The sequence below is a fragment of the Marmota marmota genome, unplaced genomic scaffold (assembly GCF_001458135.2).
Source record: "Marmota marmota marmota unplaced genomic scaffold, marMar, whole genome shotgun sequence".
Classification (NCBI taxonomy): Eukaryota; Metazoa; Chordata; class Mammalia; order Rodentia; family Sciuridae; genus Marmota; species Marmota marmota.
In genome coordinates, this window is record NW_026000005.1 from 52,996,516 (window position 1) to 53,016,769 (window position 20,254).

The 20,254-nt window shown below is 60.4% G+C and overlaps 1 protein-coding gene across 7 annotated transcripts in view; it reads right to left on the reverse strand.

Moving 5' to 3' along the window:
* Ankmy1 (ankyrin repeat and MYND domain containing 1) overlaps positions 1-20,254 on the reverse strand; it is a 58,553-nt gene that overhangs the window by 15,338 nt on the left and 22,961 nt on the right. For 4 of the 7 annotated variants that reach the window (XM_048808882.1, XM_048808883.1, XM_048808886.1 and 1 more), the window contains 11 exons: positions 19,404-19,876; positions 17,349-17,565; positions 16,874-17,032; positions 15,697-16,106; positions 14,553-14,724; positions 10,859-10,999; positions 9,870-10,010; positions 6,663-6,770; positions 6,004-6,135; positions 4,104-4,217; positions 3,654-3,819 (listed from right to left, as the gene is read on the reverse strand). In XM_048808882.1, coding sequence (XP_048664839.1) covers positions 3,654-3,819; positions 4,104-4,217; positions 6,004-6,135; positions 6,663-6,770; positions 9,870-10,010; positions 10,859-10,999; positions 14,553-14,724; positions 15,697-16,106; positions 16,874-17,032; positions 17,349-17,565; positions 19,404-19,876 — 2,233 coding nt within the window. Of the gene's footprint in view, positions 1-3,653; positions 3,830-4,103; positions 4,218-6,003; positions 6,136-6,662; positions 6,771-9,869; positions 10,011-10,858; positions 11,000-14,552; positions 14,725-15,696; positions 16,107-16,873; positions 17,033-17,348; positions 17,566-19,403; positions 19,877-20,254 lie in introns of all 7 variants that reach the window. The other 3 variants (XR_007349600.1, XM_048808885.1, XR_007349601.1) reach the window with 2 other exon arrangements.

Here is a 20,254-nt window from a genome sequence, read left to right on the forward strand (position 1 = left end):
AGGTCCTCCTTCCCTCTTGCCCAGCCCCAGCCCCCCGCCCCCTCTGCAGGAGGCCCTGCACACCTCTCCCGTCCTTCCCTAGAGTGGTCATGCTTCTCTGCCTGTCTGTTTAGTGACCAACTGAGCTCACTGGAGACATCTACTTCCCCCTGCAGCAAGGTGCCGCCTGGGGGATGCCATGGTCACCCTGGGCTGCCAGTGGCTGGGCAGGGCTCTCCTTGACCAGCCCCTACCACACCCTGCCATGCAGTTCTCCTAACTGCTGACCGATGCTCCAGGTCAACTCAACCCTGGGACACAAATCGCCCCAAGGCTGATGCAATCAAGTCAGGGCCCCCGAGGTTCTAACCAGGCGGACTCGGCAGCTGCCGGCACCTCGCTGCGTGGTAGCTCGGCTGGTCTCTGCAACAGGTCTGCCAGGACCCCAGGGGCTGAGCGCACCACCAGCCTGAACCTCTGCATGGTTACTTGAAGGAAGTGGCCTCCCTGGGCAGAGTCAGCGCTCTCTGTCACGTGCGTCTCCTCTGGGCCCTTCCCTGAGCCATGGCTCTGGAGAGGGTGCTGGGGACAGTGACGTCCCATGTTGGAGCTGAGACTCACGGGAGAGGGGAAGAAGGCCTGACTTTCAGGCTGGCCTCGCTGGCTCCCTGTGCCCTCCTCCGCGGCCCTGGAGATGTGGCCTGGACTGTCCGGCATCGCACTGTGACCTATAGGCTGAAGTCTCCGTGCCTGTCCTTCCTGGAGCTCCAGATCTCCTCGGGGTCTCCATGGAGCCCTCCGGCACCTGTGTGGCCCTATGTCCACCCACCTGAGCCCTCTGGTGCACTTTCTCCTCCTCGCTCGGGCAGTGCCACCACAGGCGCCCACGCCTACGAGCGTGGTCTGGCCTCCTGGTGCTTTGGCTCTCCTCAGATGGCACCGTCTCCACCATTGGTTCCTTCCTCTTGCCACAGCTGGGACCCTCTCGCAGACTGTTCCATTTTCAGAGTGTGGGATTTTGAAGGCCAGAATGTCCACTTTGCCCTTCTTGGTCACTTCTCCCCTGCATCGGTCTCCTCTGTTGGCAAGACGTTCCCTCGCACCTTCCTTTACCTCTTAACCATGGTTTCCCCGACTCTTGAACGTGCCCGTGAGGCTACTGTGAAGTCCTCCCTGCCCCATCTGAACTCTGGTCTCTGGCAGCTGCCGTCCTGCAGGGCGATGTGTGCCTTGGCACCTCTCTGCATGTCTCACGGTCACACGTAGAAACGGCACCTCCCCTAACACGCTGCAGCCGCTGGGGTGCTGACCTCCCCAGGCTGCTGGCTGCTTGTTCAGTGGCCAACTGGGTGGGCATCGACCCCCACTCCACAGCATGAAGCTCCTGATGCCGACCTCCTGGGTGAGGCCTGGGTATGTATGCCCACGGTCACCCTGGATGGCCACCTGTCTTCGTGAGCATACCCAGATATCAGCTCTACTAGTGCTGAGCTGATGGCTCCCAGGCTTCCAAAATGACTGCAGACATAACCTGCCCTTCAGCTGGACCAATCAAATCAGAGCTCTTGGGGGACTGTCCCCATGGTGAGTGCTTGGGATCTGTCCTGGCCCTGAAGGGCCCTCCTCTTCTTTCCCCAGCTCTCTGGCCAGGGGCCATGCTGCCGTTCAGCCCATGCCTCCAATGGACCCCCACCCCCTCCCACTGCCCCCCTCTGGGCTTGACTTTGTCCATGAGCTGCTGGAAATGCACTCAGCTTCTCTGTCAAAGCTCCGACTTCACAGGGGGACTCTCCCTGGGCAGCGCCTGGACACCAACGCTCTGTAGCTGGGTGGCAGCAATGGCAGGCATCTCCAGAGTGACACTCCGTGCAGGACCCTCTCTGACAGAACAGAGGAGGCAGAGGCTCTGGTCGCCTCAGCCTGCTCCCAGCCTGGGTCCTGGCCGAGAGCCCAGCCATCTAAGGGTGCCACGCCCAGGGCAGAGCCTGGTCCCTCAGTGGGTGGTGTGTAAGTGAAGGTCACTTCTAGTCATACCAGCCAGGACGCAGCATCAGCAGCAGGCCCATGTGTGGCAGGAGTGTGGGAGGCCATGCCTGTGTCAGGAGTGAGCGTCTGTGGGCAGGGACCAGGGCTGGGAGTGCTTGGTGGCCATGTGCCTGGGAGTGCACTGGACGGTGGGTGTGGAAGATGTGAGTGTGCCTGGATGGGCGTGGGTGGCCATGGACACAGGTGGGCAGGTGGCTGAGGACATGGTGTGTGGTGGCCATGGATGTGGGTGTGTACTGGGTGTGGACGTGGTGTGTGATGGCTGTGAATGTGGTGTGTGCGTGGCCATGGAATAGTGGCCATGGTGTGGTGGCTAAGGTTGGTAGCCATCATGTGGCCACAGCCGTGGTGTGGTGGCTGTGGCTGTGGTGTGTGATGACCATGGTTGTGGTGTGGTGGCTGTGGTCGTAGTATGATGGCCGTGGTGTGGTGGCTGTGGCTGTGGTGTGTGATGACCATGGTTGTGGTGTGGTGGCTGTGGTCGTAGTATGATGGCCGTGGTGTGGTGGCTGTGGCTGTGGTGTGTGATGACCATGGTTGTGGTGTGGTGGCTGTGGTCGTAGTATGATGGCCGTGGTGTGGTGGCTGTGGCTGTGGTGTGTGATGACCATGGTTGTGGTGTGGTGGCTGTGGTCGTAGTATGATGGCCGTGGTGTGGTGGCTGTGGCTGTGGTGTGTGATGACCATGGTTGTGGTGTGGTGGCTGTGGTCGTAGTATGATGGCCGTGGTGTGGTGGCTGTGGCTGTGGTGTGTGATGACCATGGTTGTGGTGTGGTGGCTGTGGTCGTAGTATGATGGCCGTGGTGTGGTGGCTGTGGCTGTGGTGTGTGATGACCATGGTTGTGGTGTGGTGGCTGTGGTCGTAGTATGATGGCCGTGGTGTGGTGGCTGTGGCTGTGGTGTGTGATGACCATGGTTGTGGTGTGGTGGCTGTGGTCGTAGTATGATGGCCGTGGTGTGGTGGCTGTGGCTGTGGTGTGTGATGACCATGGTTGTGGTGTGGTGGCTGTGGTCGTAGTATGATGGCCGTGGTGTGGTGGCTGTGGCTGTGGTGTGTGATGACCATGGTTGTGGTGTGGTGGCTGTGGTCGTAGTATGATGGCCGTGGTGTGGTGGCTGTGGCTGTGGTGTGTGATGACCATGGTTGTGGTGTGGTGGCTGTGGTCGTAGTATGATGGCCGTGGTGTGGTGGCTGTGGCTGTGGTGTGTGATGACCATGGTTGTGGTGTGGTGGCTGTGGTCGTAGTATGATGGCCGTGGTGTGGTGGCTGTGGCTGTGGTGTGTGATGACCATGGTTGTGGTGTGGTGGCTGTGGTCGTAGTATGATGGCCGTGGTGTGGTGGCTGTGGCTGTGGTGTGTGATGACCATGGTTGTGGTGTGGTGGCTGTGGTCGTAGTATGATGGCCGTGGTGTGGTGGCTGTGGCTGTGGTGTGTGATGACCATGGTTGTGGTGTGGNTGTGGTGTGGTATGGTGGCCGTGGTATGGTGGCTGTGGGGTGGTGTGGTGGCCGTGGTATGGTGGCTGTGGTGTGGTATGGTGGCTGTGGTGTGCTGGCTGTGGGGTGGTGGCCGTGGGCTGGTGGCTGTGGCGTGGTGGCCCTCCCAGGTGCCCTGCCCTGCACACCTTTCCTGCTGAGCCGCAGAGCCCTGGTGTCCCACTGGTGCTCCCTGGTGAGCACGGTCTGCCGCAGCTGCACACCCATGTGCTCCAGCAGCTTCTTCCGGGCCAGAAACGTCTCCCTCTCCGCGGGCATCAGCGCATGGAAGGGGCAGTGGGCGATCTTCCGGTCCTGTGACACACTGTGGGGTCACCACAGACTCGGGCTATCCCCCCACCCAAGGCACAGTCTTAGAGTCACCAAGGGCCCCCCTTCCCCCAGCCTGAGCTGCAGAGTGACTGGGTGAGGGGCCACCTCTCCATCCAGAGTGACGAGGGACTGTGAAGGTGCACACCAGCACGCGCTCACCACCATGGGGCCTCCTGCCTCGAGGACCAGGGTGGGTTGCAGGTGTGCCCGGCTCCACCAGAGGGAAGCCAAGTCCCCAGGTGGCCCTGCTCAAGACAAAGCCTTACCTGGTAGAACTTGAAGTAGCCGTAGTCCACCGCTGTGCCCACGGCCACCCTGTCACCCTGTGTGAGCGTCACAGGCTTCAGGATGTCAGCCCCGTGGCTAATGAGCCGGTCAATCTGTGGGAGACAGAACCCATCAAACTTAGAAGCCACAGCAGGGTCCCTCAGAGCCACCCATGGCATTGGGCTATGTGCATGGCGGCCCCTGCCCACGGCAGGAGGCTCTGCAGACACTCTAGGCAGCCAGACGGCAGCACAGGGAGAGGGCAGGGCTGCCCACAGGGCTTGGTCCCCTGCTTTCTGCCCAGAGGCCACTTTCTGGGTGTAGGGAGAACCAGAGGCAAACAGGAAAAACAGGCTGGTCTCAGCCTCGTCCGAGGGACACTACCCCTTGGTGCGGTGGCCGTGGCTGTGGCGTGGTGGCCATGGTGTGGTGGTCCTCCCACACACATCCGAGGAACACCACTCCCTGGGGCACTTCCCTGGCAGACTGCCCAGCAGCACCACGGGGTCCCGCCAGGCTTCAAGGTACGCAGTGTGAAGGCAAAGGCAGGGGTGCTGGTGACACTGCAAACGCATGTGTGTGATGGCGCGTGCGCGCTCACATACAGTGTGGGTGTGTGTAGGTCCAAGTGTGTGGTCACACACGTGCACACTGGGGGTTGCAAGCGACATTCATGCACCTGAGTGCAGACGTGTGCATTTCTGAACATGTGTGCACTGTGGGGGTGGGCATGCTGTGTGCGTGGGTGTGGACAGATGTGCACTGTGTGTGCGTGCACACGCGTGTATGCATTGCCAACACGCCACAGCAATGCTCTCTGGCTCAGGACTGACCATGGATTCCACTCAAAGCAAATGGCACCTAACAGTCGGCACCACCCACCCCCACCCCAGCCAGACCAGGAGGACGCCCTGGGGGGCCCAGTGTGGCTGGATGAACACAAGGTGACATGTGGCCTACTCGCTAACTAAGTGCCAGTGGGACCCCAATTCAGGGATGCATGATAGCTGTCCCACACCTGTGCCTGGTTTAGCATTAACCCTGCACAAACACAGGAGCCCCGGATTCTCAACAAGGCTGTGAGCGCAGCATCGCGGGTATGGCACCTGGCACTGGGGGTAGCAGTCTGGCCAGAGCAGTGTCCACCCTGTGGTACTGCAGGGGCGGAGGGTGGAGCATACACAGATTGCACCAGGCAGCAGTGACACTGTGCTGCGTATCGGGCAAAGAGCGAGCTTCCCACTGGCCTGACCCACCTACAAGAACCCCCATCCCTCTCCCCTGCTCCTCTTCCTGCTGGAGCCATGATACCCTTCCAAAAGAGCCAGTGCTGGACAGCCCTCCAAGGTCTACCACCTTGTCTGCCCTTTTCCAAAGAAAGCAGAGTGCCAGGATGTGGCTTGGTGGCAGAGCCCTGCCTAGCACGCACAAGGCCATGGGTTCAGTCCCCAGTGATGCAAAAACATAACCAGAAAGCAGGGGCAGACCGTGGGTGAGCATGGGGGTGCAGGCAGCTGCAGGTGCTCGGCTGATGGACAGGTGGATGGACAGTCATTCCTCCTGTCCTGCACAGTGATGCTGGGGGCTGAACCACCCAGCTCTGCCTTAAGGCACAGGAGCCCTGGGCCTTCCTCAGTGGGCACCAGGTCTCACCAGGCAACTGGGCCAGGCAGTGCATGGCCAGCTCCCCTCTGAGCTCCCAGGCCCCACAGCCGCTCACTTAGCCTGCTCCCTCCCTCCTCTGCCCGACGTCCCAAGAGCAGCTCCAGCCCTCTGAACCGCTGCCCACCATACTCAGTCAGGCACAGGGTGGCCAACCTGCCCTCCGCCCCCATCCCAGGCCCAGCCCACCCTCCGCCCCCATCCCAGGCCCCTCCTGCCCTCCCGTCCACCTCTCACCAGCGCTATCTTGTTGTCAACGCTCCTCTGATGCTCATAGGCCAGGTCACACACGACACACAGGGCACTGCCCAAGCCTCTGGTCAGGGGCAGGTTGGGGTCAGCTCCCTGGGACAGGAGCTCCTTCACGATCTGCAACAGATGGGTTCCACAGTGGCCACCATGTCACATCCCCTCACTGCAGTCTCCTGCAGCCATCCCTGGGCACTTTCCACGGAGCCCATATACAGAGGACCATGTCATGTAGGGGTCACATGGAGATTCCTTAGGGAAGAGTTGGGATTCCACCCTGAGCCCAGTTCTGGTGTCTTCTCATGGACAGTCCACACAGCGGCTCCAACAGCCCTGACTCCTGTCCTGCTTTCTAGCCAGGCAGAGCTAAGCCCTGGACAGGCCCAGCACAAGGTCAAGAACATACCGGCAGCCGTGCGTGCCCTCCCCCAGCTTTCTGCCCCTCAGCACTGTACAGCCTGCGATTGTGCTACCCCTGGGCGAGGGTCTGGCTCCCCGGCTAGAACGTGGGGTCCTGGGGAGCAGAGAGTCCATCTTATTCAACACCTACTGCCTGTGGCCGTGCTGCCTGCACATAGAGGTGCCCAATAAAGAAGAGTTCAGTGAACCACGGGCAGGGTGCACGTCCTTGGGGGGGGAGTGCTCACCAGGTCATTCCCACTAGCGATGGAGAGGGAGAGTGGGGAGTGGCCACTCCACAGCAGGTTGGAATCCGCTCCATGGGAGAGCAGGAGCTGGACCACGTCCCTGGCGTACTGTGGGGGACGAAGCACGTCAGGTTAGAGAGCAGCCCCTGTGCGAGAGGCATCCATCCCCAGGAGCCCTGCACTGCAGCCCCGCGGGTGCCTGGAGCCCGCCGAGCCACACCCCTTCCTCCCACCAGCACTAGGAGGCGCACACTGTCCCAGACTATGGGAAGGTCGGAGCTCCTCACACTGAGAAGATGTCTTCTAAACGCTCTTCCTTTCCAGATGGGCAACAGGAAGGGCGCTGAGGCCCAAGTGACCTAGGGCTTGCTTTCCGAGGAGCAGGGGAGTCAGGACCCACGCCCACACAAGCAGGGCCTGGCTCCTGGCAGGTGTCGCGGAGGAACGGTCTTCCCCAGGTCCAGCCTGACAGGCACCGTCAGGCTGGAAGGTGGCCGCCCTCTGCTTCTCTGGCTCAGAGGCCAGCAACAGGCCCGAGCCCTGCAGAGCCACAGGCAGCCCTCGGTGCCTCCCTCTTCCCCTTCTTCCCCAGGAGTGTAGCAGGGTGGCCACCTCTGCCCCCCACAGCAGGAACTCCCCCAGTTGCCCTCTCGCGGGGCACTCTGAGCCCTCCAGATGTGGCCAGCAGTGGGCCCTGAGGACCTGCTCCTTCCCCCTTAGGCCTGGTGCTGCCTGCAACTCCCCTGCCCAGCATCACCCAGGCGCCTGCCCCCATGGGCTCCCCACTAGGTTATCACCCTGGCCGTAGGTGGGTAAACTGAGGCTCCGCTTCCCGTGTGCCCCATGGCTGACTGGCCCAAACTGCGCAGGCCCCGAGGCACAGGGCTTGGTTTCTGCCTTCCCCACAGGCACTCAGCCACGTGGTCTCCTCCAGGTACTTCCAGCACCCAACCTGCTGGGACTGCTCCCAGAGGCAGTGCCGCCAGGCCAGGGGACACTGCCCTGGGCCAGGAAGCTGGGGCTGCCCTGGGCCCCCTAGCCAGAGACGGCGTGGTGAGGCTGGCGGGGGCTGGCAGGGTAGAACAGCCAGAGCCTGGGACAGCAGCCCCCACGCCTGTCAGCACAGGCCCCATCCCTGTGTGCACGTGGCCCGCCTGTGGCATGGGTCCAAAAATATTGTGTGCAAGGCTCCAGTGCCTGAGTAGCCCATGTGTCCTCTGCCATTGCTGGTTCCACTCTGACCTGCTGCGCTCCGCTCCACCACACAGTGCTGCATGCGGCCCGCTGCACTGATCCCGAACCTCACGAGGAGGGGCTACATCTTGAGAACTGCTGGCCTGGACCACAGCGGCCAGGACTCCCATGGGGAAGTGCCCACTCCCCAGCTGAGCTGCTCACTGCACTCACATACACACTGATTCACAAGGACAAGCTCACAGACACATCTGTGCACACGTATGAGCATACCTGCTCCCACACAGACACCTGCACACACACACACACCTACCCACACACACACCAGCATACACACACACTTGCCCACACACAGACACCTGCCCACACACACCTGCCCACACACATCTGCACACACACCTGCATATCTGCCTCCCACACCTACACACACAGATACCTGCCCCCCACACACCTGCACACACAGACACCTGCCCCACACCTGCACACACACACACACACACACCTGCACACACACCTGCATACACTCACCTGCACACACTGCATACCTGCCCACACACACTTGCGTACACACCCACCTGCACACCTGCAAGCACAGACACCTGCATGCACACACCTGGTCACACACACACCTGCGCACACACACACCTGCCCACACAAACACCTGCACACACACCTGCACACAAACATACCTACACACACACACACCTGCACACACACACCTGCATACCTGCCCCCACACACACCTACCCACACAGACACCTGCCCCACACATACCTGCACACACACACACTTGCATACACACACACCTGCACACCTGCAAGCACAGACACCTGCATGCACACACCTGGTCACACACACACCTGCGCACACACACACCTGCCCACACAAACACCTGCACACACACCTGCACACAAACATACCTACACACACACACACACCTGCATACCTGCCCCCACACACACCTACCCACACAGACACCCCACACATACCTGCACACACACACACTTGCACACACACACCTGCATACCTGCCCCCACACACACCTACCCACACAGACACCTGCCCCACACATACCTGCACACACACACACTTGCATACACACACACCTGCACACCTGCAAGCACAGACACCTGCATGCACACACCTGGTCACACACACACCTGCGCACACACACACCTGCCCACACAAACACCTGCACACACACCTGCACACAAACATACCTACACACACACACACACCTGCATACCTGCCCCCACACACACCTACCCACACAGACACCCCACACATACCTGCACACACACACACTTGCACACACACACCTGCACACCTGCCCCCACACACACCTACCCGCACAGACACCTGCCCCACACATACCTGCACACACACACACTTGCACACACACACCTGCATACCTGCCCCCACACACACCTACCCACACAGACACCTGCCCCACACATACCTGCACACACACACACTTGCATACACACACACCTGCACACCTGCAAGCACAGACACCTGCATGCACACACCTGGTCACACACACACCTGCGCACACACACACCTGCCCACACAAACACCTGCACACACACCTGCACACAAACATACCTACACACACACACACACCTGCATGCACAGACACCTGCTCACACACACACTTGCACACACACACCTGCTCACATAGACACCTGCACACACACGCCTGCTCACACACACACCTGCACACACACACACACCTGCTCACACACACACCTGCATGCACAGACACCTGCTCACACACACACACTTGCGCACACACACCTGCTCACACACACACCTGCACACAGCCCTGTACATGCAGTGGTGGCACAGAAACCTCGGGAGGATCTGGACACAGACTCTGCGTTCCCTGCCCGCCCTCTTCCGGTCCTGTTCCGGGCCGTGGCCTAGTTCCAGCATGACAGCACACGCTCTCCACAAAGTACCCCAGCTCTGGGCAGGCCAGCGGACCCCAGCCCGGGCCCTGTGGTCACTCGCCTTCTTGTTGTCCTCCCGCTCACAGGCCACGTGCAGAGCTGTCCTGCCGCCCTCTATGGGGACGCAGGTGTTCGTGGTATAGTAGGTGCTGGGTGGGCCTGGCTCATTGTTGAGCTTCAGGCTTGAGGGTGGCAGGTCCATCTGTGTGCAAAGGAGGGTTCAAGAACTGGCCTGGGTCGCCTGGCCAACACCCAGGGACATGCCACTTGCTGGCTAGGGAGGCCGTGAGCACCAAGACAGCAAGCTTCCTGCCCACTCTGCATCAAAGCCCTGCTGTGTCTGGCTCCGCCTGATGCCACAGCCACCTGACTCCACGGGGTGAGAGGCACCCTGTGCCCTCTGCTTAGGGCTCCCACACACCAAGAGCTGCACACCACACATCCTATCTGCATGACCCTAACAGTTTCTGCCACACCTGGTGCGGGGAGTGGGGGGTGGTACACAAGGTTCTGTGGGCATGAGGAGGAGACGAGGAGCAGCCCACCCTTGGGGTCTGGTCTCAGACCTCTGCAGGGGCCTGTGGGGGTCTTTGGGAGCTCAGGAGGCTCAGGAAGGCTTTGCAGGTGGAAAAAAACACAGCACAATGTGAACTAGAGCCACGTGCTCACCTGGACACCCACACCTGTCCCCCACACACACCAGAGCTCAAGCCCCACCTCAGCTGCCCAGAGGCTGCAGCCACTGCACCCCAGGGAAACCCAGCCAGAAGCAAGCCACCCTGCCCCCACTCCCCCTCACAGCCTCTGGTGGGTGGAACCAGCCCAGCCTGACCCAAGCCTGGGAGATCTGAGTCCCCTGAGCCCCGAGCACATCTGTGTCCTTGCTGCTCTAAGGAGCCAGGCCAGGCCAGCACCTTCTCCAGGAGAAGGACACAGGCCAAGGTGGAGCAAGTGTCCCTGACAATCAGGCACTTCTGCAGCCCAGAGCCACTCAGGGAGAACCCAGACCAGCCAGGTCCCCATCCTGCCCTGTGCCTCAGAGAGCCGCACCCTGTTGAGCTTGTACACGTGGTCCTCATCAGCCGCCTTGGCGTCCACACAGGTGATGGCATGCAGCAGCAGCTCTGTGATCCTGACCCCCTCCTGCCCTGGAAGGGCAGCAGCGATGTGGAGCGGGGTCAGCGCCCCCAGCTGCAGAGGAAGTACGGCTGGGGTAAGGCACATTGTCCTGGAGCCAGGCAGGTGAGGGTCCCCGGTGGGTGGGGCCAATGCAGGACCCCTCTACCTGACCTGGGGGAAAGGACACATTCTTCCTGTACCAGTCTGAGATTCCCACCGCACCACCTCCTCACCAGCCCCACTTTGTGCAGGACAAGGAGGCCCACGGGGCAGAGGGAGGCAGTGCCCGCTAAGGAGCATGTGCACGGGAACTGTTGGCAGGCCATGCAGTCCATCCTGGTCAGGGCCACACTGACCAATTGTCCAACACCTTCTCCTAAGAAGCCCTGTCCCAGCCTGGCCCCGGCCCAGGTGCCCCCACCCTGACAGTCATGCGGCTCCTGTCTGGCCTCCTGATCTGCCTGTTCTCACCCGGACGTCCTTCTGGCCATCAGCTGGGGTCCCTGGAGGACTGTCCCTGGGTACTGGCCCTCAGAGGAGCCCTGAGAGCGCCCTGCCTGCATCGGAGTGGAGCCCCAGCACAGCACTCCAAGTAGGACCTAGCTCATCAGGAGGTGTCCCAGAGGAAAGCACCCCAAGGCCCTTAAGGGCAGGACGCAGATGACTCAGACAGCAGACAGAGCTAGTGGTGGGAGGGCCAGTCAGAGGACCTGGGGAGCAGTGGCCGTGCGGCACAGTTTCTCAGTGGGGTCCACAGCCTGAGGGCAGCCTCTGGGGAGCCCGCGCAGCCAGAGCCAGCACTCCGTGGAGCACCCAGCACGAGGACGCAGGTGGGAACCAGCCTCTGCCCGATGCTGGGAGAAGCCAGCACTGAGGGCCCAAGGACTGGCACACGGGGAGCGCTGGCCCACGTGAGCACCACAAGGGGTTTCCCAGTGGTCAGGAGGTCAGCAGGATCTCACATCCACAGCGCCACCTGGAGGTCTCAAACTTCCAAACAAAACCACTGAAATGAGAGTCAGTAGCTGACAGGCAGAATGGATCTGACTGAAGGGAGAACCGCAGTATGAGGAGGCCCAAGGGAGCTTCGCCAAACAATCGAGCTACAGAGAAATGGAAAGAAAGCACACCCCAAAATCCAGACAGAGCAAAAGGAAAGAAGGGGCGCCCAGAGGACAGCAGAGAGGAAGACGAAGACAAGGACTCATGAGACAAGAGAAGAAAATTCCACCCGGGCTGACCGGTGCCCAGGAAGAGTGGCTAGCAGACGGGGCGAGTCAGGGGGTCACACTGGCCTGAGGCCACGGACACAAGCGACACCACCAGAGTTCTCAGGGGAAGGTTCTGAACCAGAATTCTCCATCACCCGATAAGCAAGAGGGCAAGATGATGACAAGGGTCAGTTTCCCACTCCGGAGCCTCTCGGCAGGAGGCTGAGACTATGATCTGCAGAGAGCACAAAAGAAAGCCAAGAGGAACGCACAAGCAGGGTCCCCAGGGCACAGACCCTGAGATGACTCCAGATCAAGGTCACCAGAGCTGAGGGCAGGCAGGTGCCCCGCACAGAGGGGGCGGCCGAGGGCAGGGGCGGAGCCTCTCGCCTGGCTTTTTTGGCGGATTCTCTCACTGCTTTGGGTTTCCTTGTGTATCTGGAATGTCCTGTTGAGAAAAGCGTCTGGCCAGATTCTACAAACAGCCCAGCCCGCACTGCTGAGGAGCCGGCACTCCATCTCTGACAGCCCTGGCCGTAGCAAGAGGACAGCTATGCCATCGCGCCAATGTCAAGGCCCAGACAAGCTCACACACCTGGCCATGCTACGGAACTCCCAGCCATTCTACGTGAAAGAGCAGGGCCCTGCCCGGCTGCCCTCAAGGTCACTGTGCCCAGCTCTCCAACAGAATCCCAACAATGCCCTGCAGTGAGTCCACCACCAGCCCCGAGGGTCAAAGGGGCGGTGTTGGGGCAATTCCCAGTGAAGCGCGGGTGGCTGCGAGTATGTGACTACCATGTTCAAAAAGGCTTAGTGACCCCAGAGGGCCTGACTCAAAGGCTTGGTCCCAGGTGGTGTTGGAAGAAGGTGGAACCTTCCAGAAGGGGGCCCTGTGGGAGGTCCTCAGGTCTCTAGGGCTGTGACTCAGAAAGGGGAGTGGGATCCAAGGCTGTCCTTGCTCTCTGTGTCCTGGCTCCTCAGGTGCCACCCTGGCCCAGATCCAAACAGTGAGGCCCAGGAACCATCCAACCATGAGCCCAGTGGACCTCTTCCCTTAAAACCCACTGCCTCTGGTCTATGGTTGTACCATATGAGGCTGGTCTGAGGAGCAGAGGCTCAACCTTGCCACCCAAGGAGAAATGCAAGGTCAAAGCTCACAGGTGGGCAGGGAACAGTGGGCACCTGCTCTGCAGGTGGGCGCCTACCAGGAAGGCTCACTTCCAGGGGACGCAGCCAGAAAGAGTGCTTTGGAAACATGTTCTCCCGGCGATGACTGAGCAAGTGCCCTGGGGGGCTGCCACTGCACTCACGGGCGCCTCCGTCTCAGCAAAGCTGCAGACAAGGTGGGACATCCATCCACCAGGACCAAAGAAGCACCCGAGGAGTGGAAATCCCCAGAGACCTGTGTCACACTAGAAGCAGCAGAAGCGTGTGTGCGGTGTGCAGTGTGTCCAGGGGACGAGGGCCACTCAGAGCAGCCCGCACCACACAGCCCAGGGTCCCTCCTCCGCAGTCTGATACCAGGACGTCCCCTCTCTTCAAGATTTCCCAAGTGTGGTGCAAATTCATCTTAACAGCACGTGGACCGGCTTGAGGCCATTTTAGCTATATTGATTCACGGGGTCTCCAGGCAGCCCACCCAGCCCCTGCTGGGGGTTACAGCATGAGCCCCCGGGACCTGGCTGTGGTCTGAATGTCGCTCCTCTGAAACTCAGGCCCCAGAACTGAGCCACGGGATGAAAGAAGATGAATAACACCAGATTCGAGGGAAAGGAGGCCCACAGGCAGAGGCAGGGCCTGGAGGTCCCTCCAGAGCTGTGGTTTGAAGAGAGCTGGAAGGCCCTGGAGCTGGGCTGGGAGGGCACCACTGCCCAGGGGCACAGGGCATGCAGGAGAGGCTAAAGAGGAAACCCAGAGAGCCGCCCGCAGCACTAACCCTTCACAGAACAGCACCTCCGGCTCAGCTGACGCAGAGGAAGACCCTCCTGAACACACTTCTCAACGCCTCCCTGTGGCCAGGAAGACGGCTTGGCCTGCGCGGCAGGATGGCCCCGAAGCCATGGTGGGCAGAGCAGGAGGCCCGCGGGCGAGTGCGTGAGAAGAAGTGTGCAGGGCTCTGTGTAGGAAAGCCCTGTTTGCCTCAGCTAAGCCACCTGCTCTGCAGCTGCGGGCAGCGGAGCGCCAGCCCCTGGGAAGGGCTGTGGCCTCGCTCCCCCAGGAGGCTCCTGCAGAAGGCGCAGTGCTGAACGCTGGGTCCTGGCTGGGGCTGGGAAGCCACGGCACCGCCTAGAAACAACACGGCTCCCGCACCCTCTGGCGACCCCAGCACGGGCCTCTCCCTAGGTCCACTCAGACCAAGCCTCCACCGCACATAGGCGCGGCCCTGAGCTTCGGCCCCACCCCCGGTGGCCTACCTGTGGCGGGTACTGGACGTCCGTGCGGGCCCCCTTCTCCAGCAGCAGCTTCACGCCGTCCACGTCACCCGCCTTCACCGCGAGGAACAGCACCTGCATGGGCACGCTGCACAGGTTGGGGTCAGCGCCGCGGCGCAGCAGCAGCTGGATGGTCAGCCACCGGTTTCTCTGTCTGCAGGGGTCAGCGCCAGGGGTCACAGGCTGCGGGGAAGGTGAGGCCCGCCAACCCCGGCTGTGTGGACAGGACCCCCAGGACAGGTGCACCGTGCTGCAGGGTGGAGGGGGCTCTGGGAGGGGTGTGGGCACCACAGACACCCAAGCTCCAAGCTTCATAGACTTGGAGAACACCCAAGGTCACCCCCTTCCCAGGCCCTGGTCCCTACCAGGGGAGGTGGGCAGTGTGGCCATCTCCAAACCATCCCCTGTGGGCGAAGGACGGCAGCTGCAGCCTGGGGGCCACTGAGCCTCCCTGATGTCACCAGACACTGGGGACAGGGGTAGGCCAGCCCCTCCAGGACCAAGCCACACTCAACACCAGTCTGGCAAGAAGCCCACCCTGCACCCACTCCTCCCAGCACACACCGTGCACACAACACAGTACTCGCCACACACCACAACACACAACATACCTACCACACACAATATGCCACACAATGCATACCATGTAGTATACACTATAATACACACTTCCACACACACACCTCACAACACATAGACCACACACACTGCGTGCCACATACCACAATAAACAACACACACACATTCCGTACACAACAACCACCTCACACAACACGCAGAACACATACCACATGCCACACACATCATAAACCAGAGGACAATACATACACCACACCCCCCACAGACACCCCACACACGACATACCACGCACAACACACCACACACAGAACACATACCACACTACAGACAACATACAGCAAACCTGACACACTACACACTGCACAACACCACACACACAACGCTCTGCTGTGGCACTCAGCACAGGCTTCATCAGTGTCTACGCTGGCCCTGTGGATGCTCAAAGGACAGACTCACACCTCTGGAGACACCCTGTGGCAAGCGCCCCGGGGACAGGAGGCATGGCTCTCAGAGCGCACCCGCCCCGGCAGCGCGGGCGGAGACCTACTTGATCATGCCCTGTGCCATCCTCCGCACGGTGCCCTTGTCCATGCAGGGCACCCGCAGCAAGCTGTAGGCCTGGGCGCTCCTCTCCAAGACCTCCCTGGACAGCCGGAGGGCGTAGTTGTACATACAGGCCATGGACTGGAAGTTGGAGTCCTCGCTGCTCAGGGTGCACACACCCAGGTCTTCGGCCTTCTCCCCCAGCTCTCTGTCCCTGTCGCTGGCGCTGCCCTGCACGGTGGGCGACTCCTCCCTTGGAGGGCTGCCCTGCTGGCCTGGGGACTCTGGAGACGGCTGTGCACTCGGAGACAGGCTGCCCTCCTCGAGGCCCTGGGCGGGCATGCTGGCCTCATGGACAGACTCCACGTTCACATCCAGAAAACAGCTTGGGGTGACCGGGCATTTGGGAGGTGCCTTTGGAGAGTGCCAGGAAAGCAGATTAGGGGAGGCCAGAGCAGGCAGCCCCCACACCACTGCAGCGAGGGCCGGCACCCCTGCAGAGCCACGCAGAGCACCGCCAGAGCACAGTAGCGGCTCCCACCTCACCACAAACCTCAGAGGCAGATGCCCTGCAGTGCCCACCAGAAGCCTGAGGTCAGCTGGCCACCACTGGGGACACCAGTGCCACACAGGAGCTCTTAGAACATCTCGTCCAGAACTGGGACCCAGAGGCAGGGCCCCACCCATGCTGTCCCCAGTGACTACACACAGAAAGGACCCTATTTGAGGCACTGTCAGCTGAATACAATGTATCATGCACCGAGTTTACTTTTTTAATGTGAAAAGTTCAAGTTACAGGTTCAAGGTCATGTTGCGGCCTGCATCCGATTCCCACCAAATGACACTGCTTTGGGTCGGCTTCCCCGTCAAGCCATGGCACACAGTGCCATCCCACCTGCAGCTCCGTCCCACCAGGAACTTGGCAGGAACAGGGCGCTGCCCGGAGGCAGCTGTGTGGTGCCACCCTGTCCAGCACAGAGAGGGTCGGGCTGAGCTGCAGAGCGTGGCTCTGGGACGTGCTGTCGCACTTAGGACGCATCAGGCAGTGCCACATCCAGCCTCTGACCCCTCCCCCACCCTCATCTTGTCACTTGGCCAGTGTGAGCCTGGTCTGCACAGGAGGGTGGTGCAGGTGGACACTTGGGTGCAGAGACAGGGAGCCAGCGGCTGGCAGGGCTGACCTGGGGCAAGGTCCTCTCGGCGACATTGGGCTTGAAGGACCCACTGGGGTAGTAGAGGAGGAAGCTTATGCTGAGCGCCGTGAGGCCCTCGTCTGTGCGCTTGTTCACGTCCGCCCCGAGGTCCAGGAGAAGGCTGACGATGCGGCTGTGACAGTGTGCCTAGAGGACAGCAGGTGGCGCTGGGGTCTGCGGAGGCCCCTCTGAGGTGGCAGCATGGCAGGCTCTGGTAAGCTTGTGATGGAGCTTGGTGAAGGGACAAGGTCATGCCCTCCCCTTCCACAGGACCTTGTGGGCCCCACCCGGGCGGGTGCCTCCGCGCCCTCTGTGGGAGCAGGAGTGGACCTGTGTGGCACTCCTGCGCCTCGGCTTCTCCAGAGCAGCAGCGAGGGCCCTGCCGGCAGTGACCTCCCTGCCCGCAGTGACCTCCCCGCTCGACGTTCCTGCGGGCATCCACCAGGTGGCAGTGGGGGCTTACCGCAGCAGCCGCAAGCACAGTGTAGCCCTTGGCGTCGGCCACGTCGGGATGGACGAGGTCGTCCTTCAGGGTTCCATAGATCCAATCAAGGTCCCCTTCCTCGGCCTTCAGGATCATCTCTTCAGAAAGCCGCTCCCTAGGTCCAGAGCATGCAAAGCCCTCGCGGTGCCCTTCCAGGATGGCATCCATGTGCCAGCTGGTGTGAGCCTTCGTGTTCCTGGCAACACAGCAGGCTTCAGTGAGGTTAGACCAAGCCCTGGACCACTCGACAGCCCAACACCGTCCATGAGAAAGGGTGCCCAGCGCTGTCTCCCTGTGACTCCTGCTCTCCTGGATCCTCAGATACGCCAACAATCCACTCCGTGAGCAGCCTAAGCCCTAGTGGCTGCACTGCCAGCCAGTCAAGGTCAGGACGGAGCACACGGCGGTGGGGACTTGTCACCTGGGCATAAAGATGCTCACACTAAGTGCCTGTACCAGCAGCAGTGTGCTGGCTGCCAGGGACCCTGTGAATCTGATTCAGCTGGGCCATGGGGGCTTGGAAACAGACTCCCACAGCAAGGGCCCTGGATGGGGAGGAGGCAGCACACACATGGGTCCACTGCTCAGCACCAAGCGCCCACCTTCTGCCCTCAGCTCATCTGCTTTTCCGTTGGGAACACTCGTGTCCCAGGCCCAAACACCACACAGCGCTGACGCCGTCTGTGTGCACAGAGCCCCCTTGCAATCAACAGCCCATGGTTTATGACAACTTTTGTACTCAACTGTTGTCACTGATTAGGGCACTCTGTTGACATTCACATGATAGACAGATGGTTGGGTAGATGATGGACAGATGAAGGGTTGGTGGGATGGGTGGCTGGATGGATGGATGAGTGGATAGATGGATGGATGAGTGGGTAGATGATGGATACATGCATGCATTGATATAGGTGGATGGATGGATGGATAGATGGATGATGAGTATGTGGATGGATGGATGGACGGATGGATGGATGAGTGAATGGGTAGATGGATGGTGGGTTGGTGGAATGAGTGGATGATGCATGGGTGGATGGATGAGTGGATAGATGGATGGATGAGTGGGTAGATGATGGATATATGCATGCATTGATAGAGGTGGATGGATGGATGGATAGATGGATGGATGGATGAGTGGATGGATGGATGGATAGATGTATGGTGAGTGTGTGGGTGGATGGATGGATAGATGGATGGATGAGTGTGTGGGTGGATGAATGGATAGATGGATGGATGAGTGTGTGGGTGGATGGATGGATATATGCATGCATTGATATAGGTGGATGGATGGACAGATGGATGGATGAGTGAGTGGGTAGATGGATGGTGGGTTGGTGGGATGAGTGGATGACGCATGGGTGGATGGATGAGTGGGTAGATGGCCTTTTTAATGGCTTGGTAATGGCAGATAGAATGATGACTGCGAGAACAGATAGCTGGGTGCGTGAATGAAAGCTTGGCAGAGGCCAAGCTTTGACGTGATGATAATTACAATCCCTTCTCTTCATGGTGAACATGCAGGGACTCGATTCATGGGACGTCTAATCACAGACATGCACCTGGACTCAGGGGACACTAACTGACCTTCAGAAGGGGAAGCGTGCAGAGGTCGAAATCCAGGAGTTGCTCTCTCTCTGAGCTCAGGGGTTTATCCTCAGCCACACCCCTCCCCAGGTGCCACACAGCTTCAGGACTATCCTGGCTGCCCACTCACCAAGCGCCCTCCCACCATTCCTTCCCCAGAGAGTGGACAAGCAGTGCTCCCGGTCCCTGTCTCCCTGCGTAGATACAGGTGGCCCGTGGCCCTACTCTCAGGAAGCCCCTCCCACAGTGGGGACATCCTGTCCACCTTCATTCCTGGACTGTATCAGCCACTTAAAGAGCTGTATGCTCATGTCCACCTGGTGAACAAGGTCAAGAATCGTGCCGGCCCTGAGTAGCGACAATTGGGCACTGAGAGACTTCAAACCCCACGCAGAAGGGTGCCTGTCCAGGGAGGCACCAGGGACAGAGGAGGGAGAGCAGACCCATCACCTGAACTTGTAAGTTTGCGTCTGCATTTTGACCAACAATGGAGTCTGGTTTGTGATAAACCAGGGTTCTCCATCCTCAATAAACGGTGGGATCTTGTTAGCGAAGACGCGGGCGTCCAGCTCCCTGGCGAGCGCGGCCGTCAGCGGCAGGTGTCTGTGGTCGGTGGAGTAGACGTGCATCTCTGGAGGAAGCGCCAGGTCGTCATTCAGGAGGAACCGCTGGTACTCATAGAAGAAGGGGTCTTGCTCTTCGGGCGGGCCCCACTCGGCCTTCTGCTCATCCGAGAGGCTGATTCTCTCTCTCGAGGGCCCGAGAAAGGCGGAGAACTCCGGGAATTTGAGCAGGGAGAAGCTGCTGGGAGTCTCCGTGCACAGCTTGATGAGCCGGTCGCGGAACCAGAGCCCCACGTCCTGACTGCCATCGGGGTAGGTCTCCACGCCCGGCCCAAACCGAACGTCCATTTTATACAGCCCCTGCAGGGGAAAGTGACAGGCTGAGAGAGCTGCCCACTCTGTGGCCAGCTTTGTAAGGTCAAAAGAAAATGTATTCCTGAGAAACGTGCTCCTTCACTCGCCCACTGAGGCATGGGGTGCACTGGGCAGGGGCCGAGACAGGCTGGCTCTTAGAGGGCAGCATGAATGTGGGGGCACCCCTGGAGAGAGGCGTGGAGGAGGGAGTGGGGACTGGGGCACCGCTCTGCCAGGGTGAGGACGGGACCCAGGGCTTCGAGGTGAAGGTGTGGGGGAGACACAAGGTGGCTTTATGCCAGGGTCAGCCACCAGGCAGCTCTTTCAGGACAAGCTCCTGCCAGGGGAGAAGCAGCTACCCCTTCAAATGACTGGAAGTTGCTT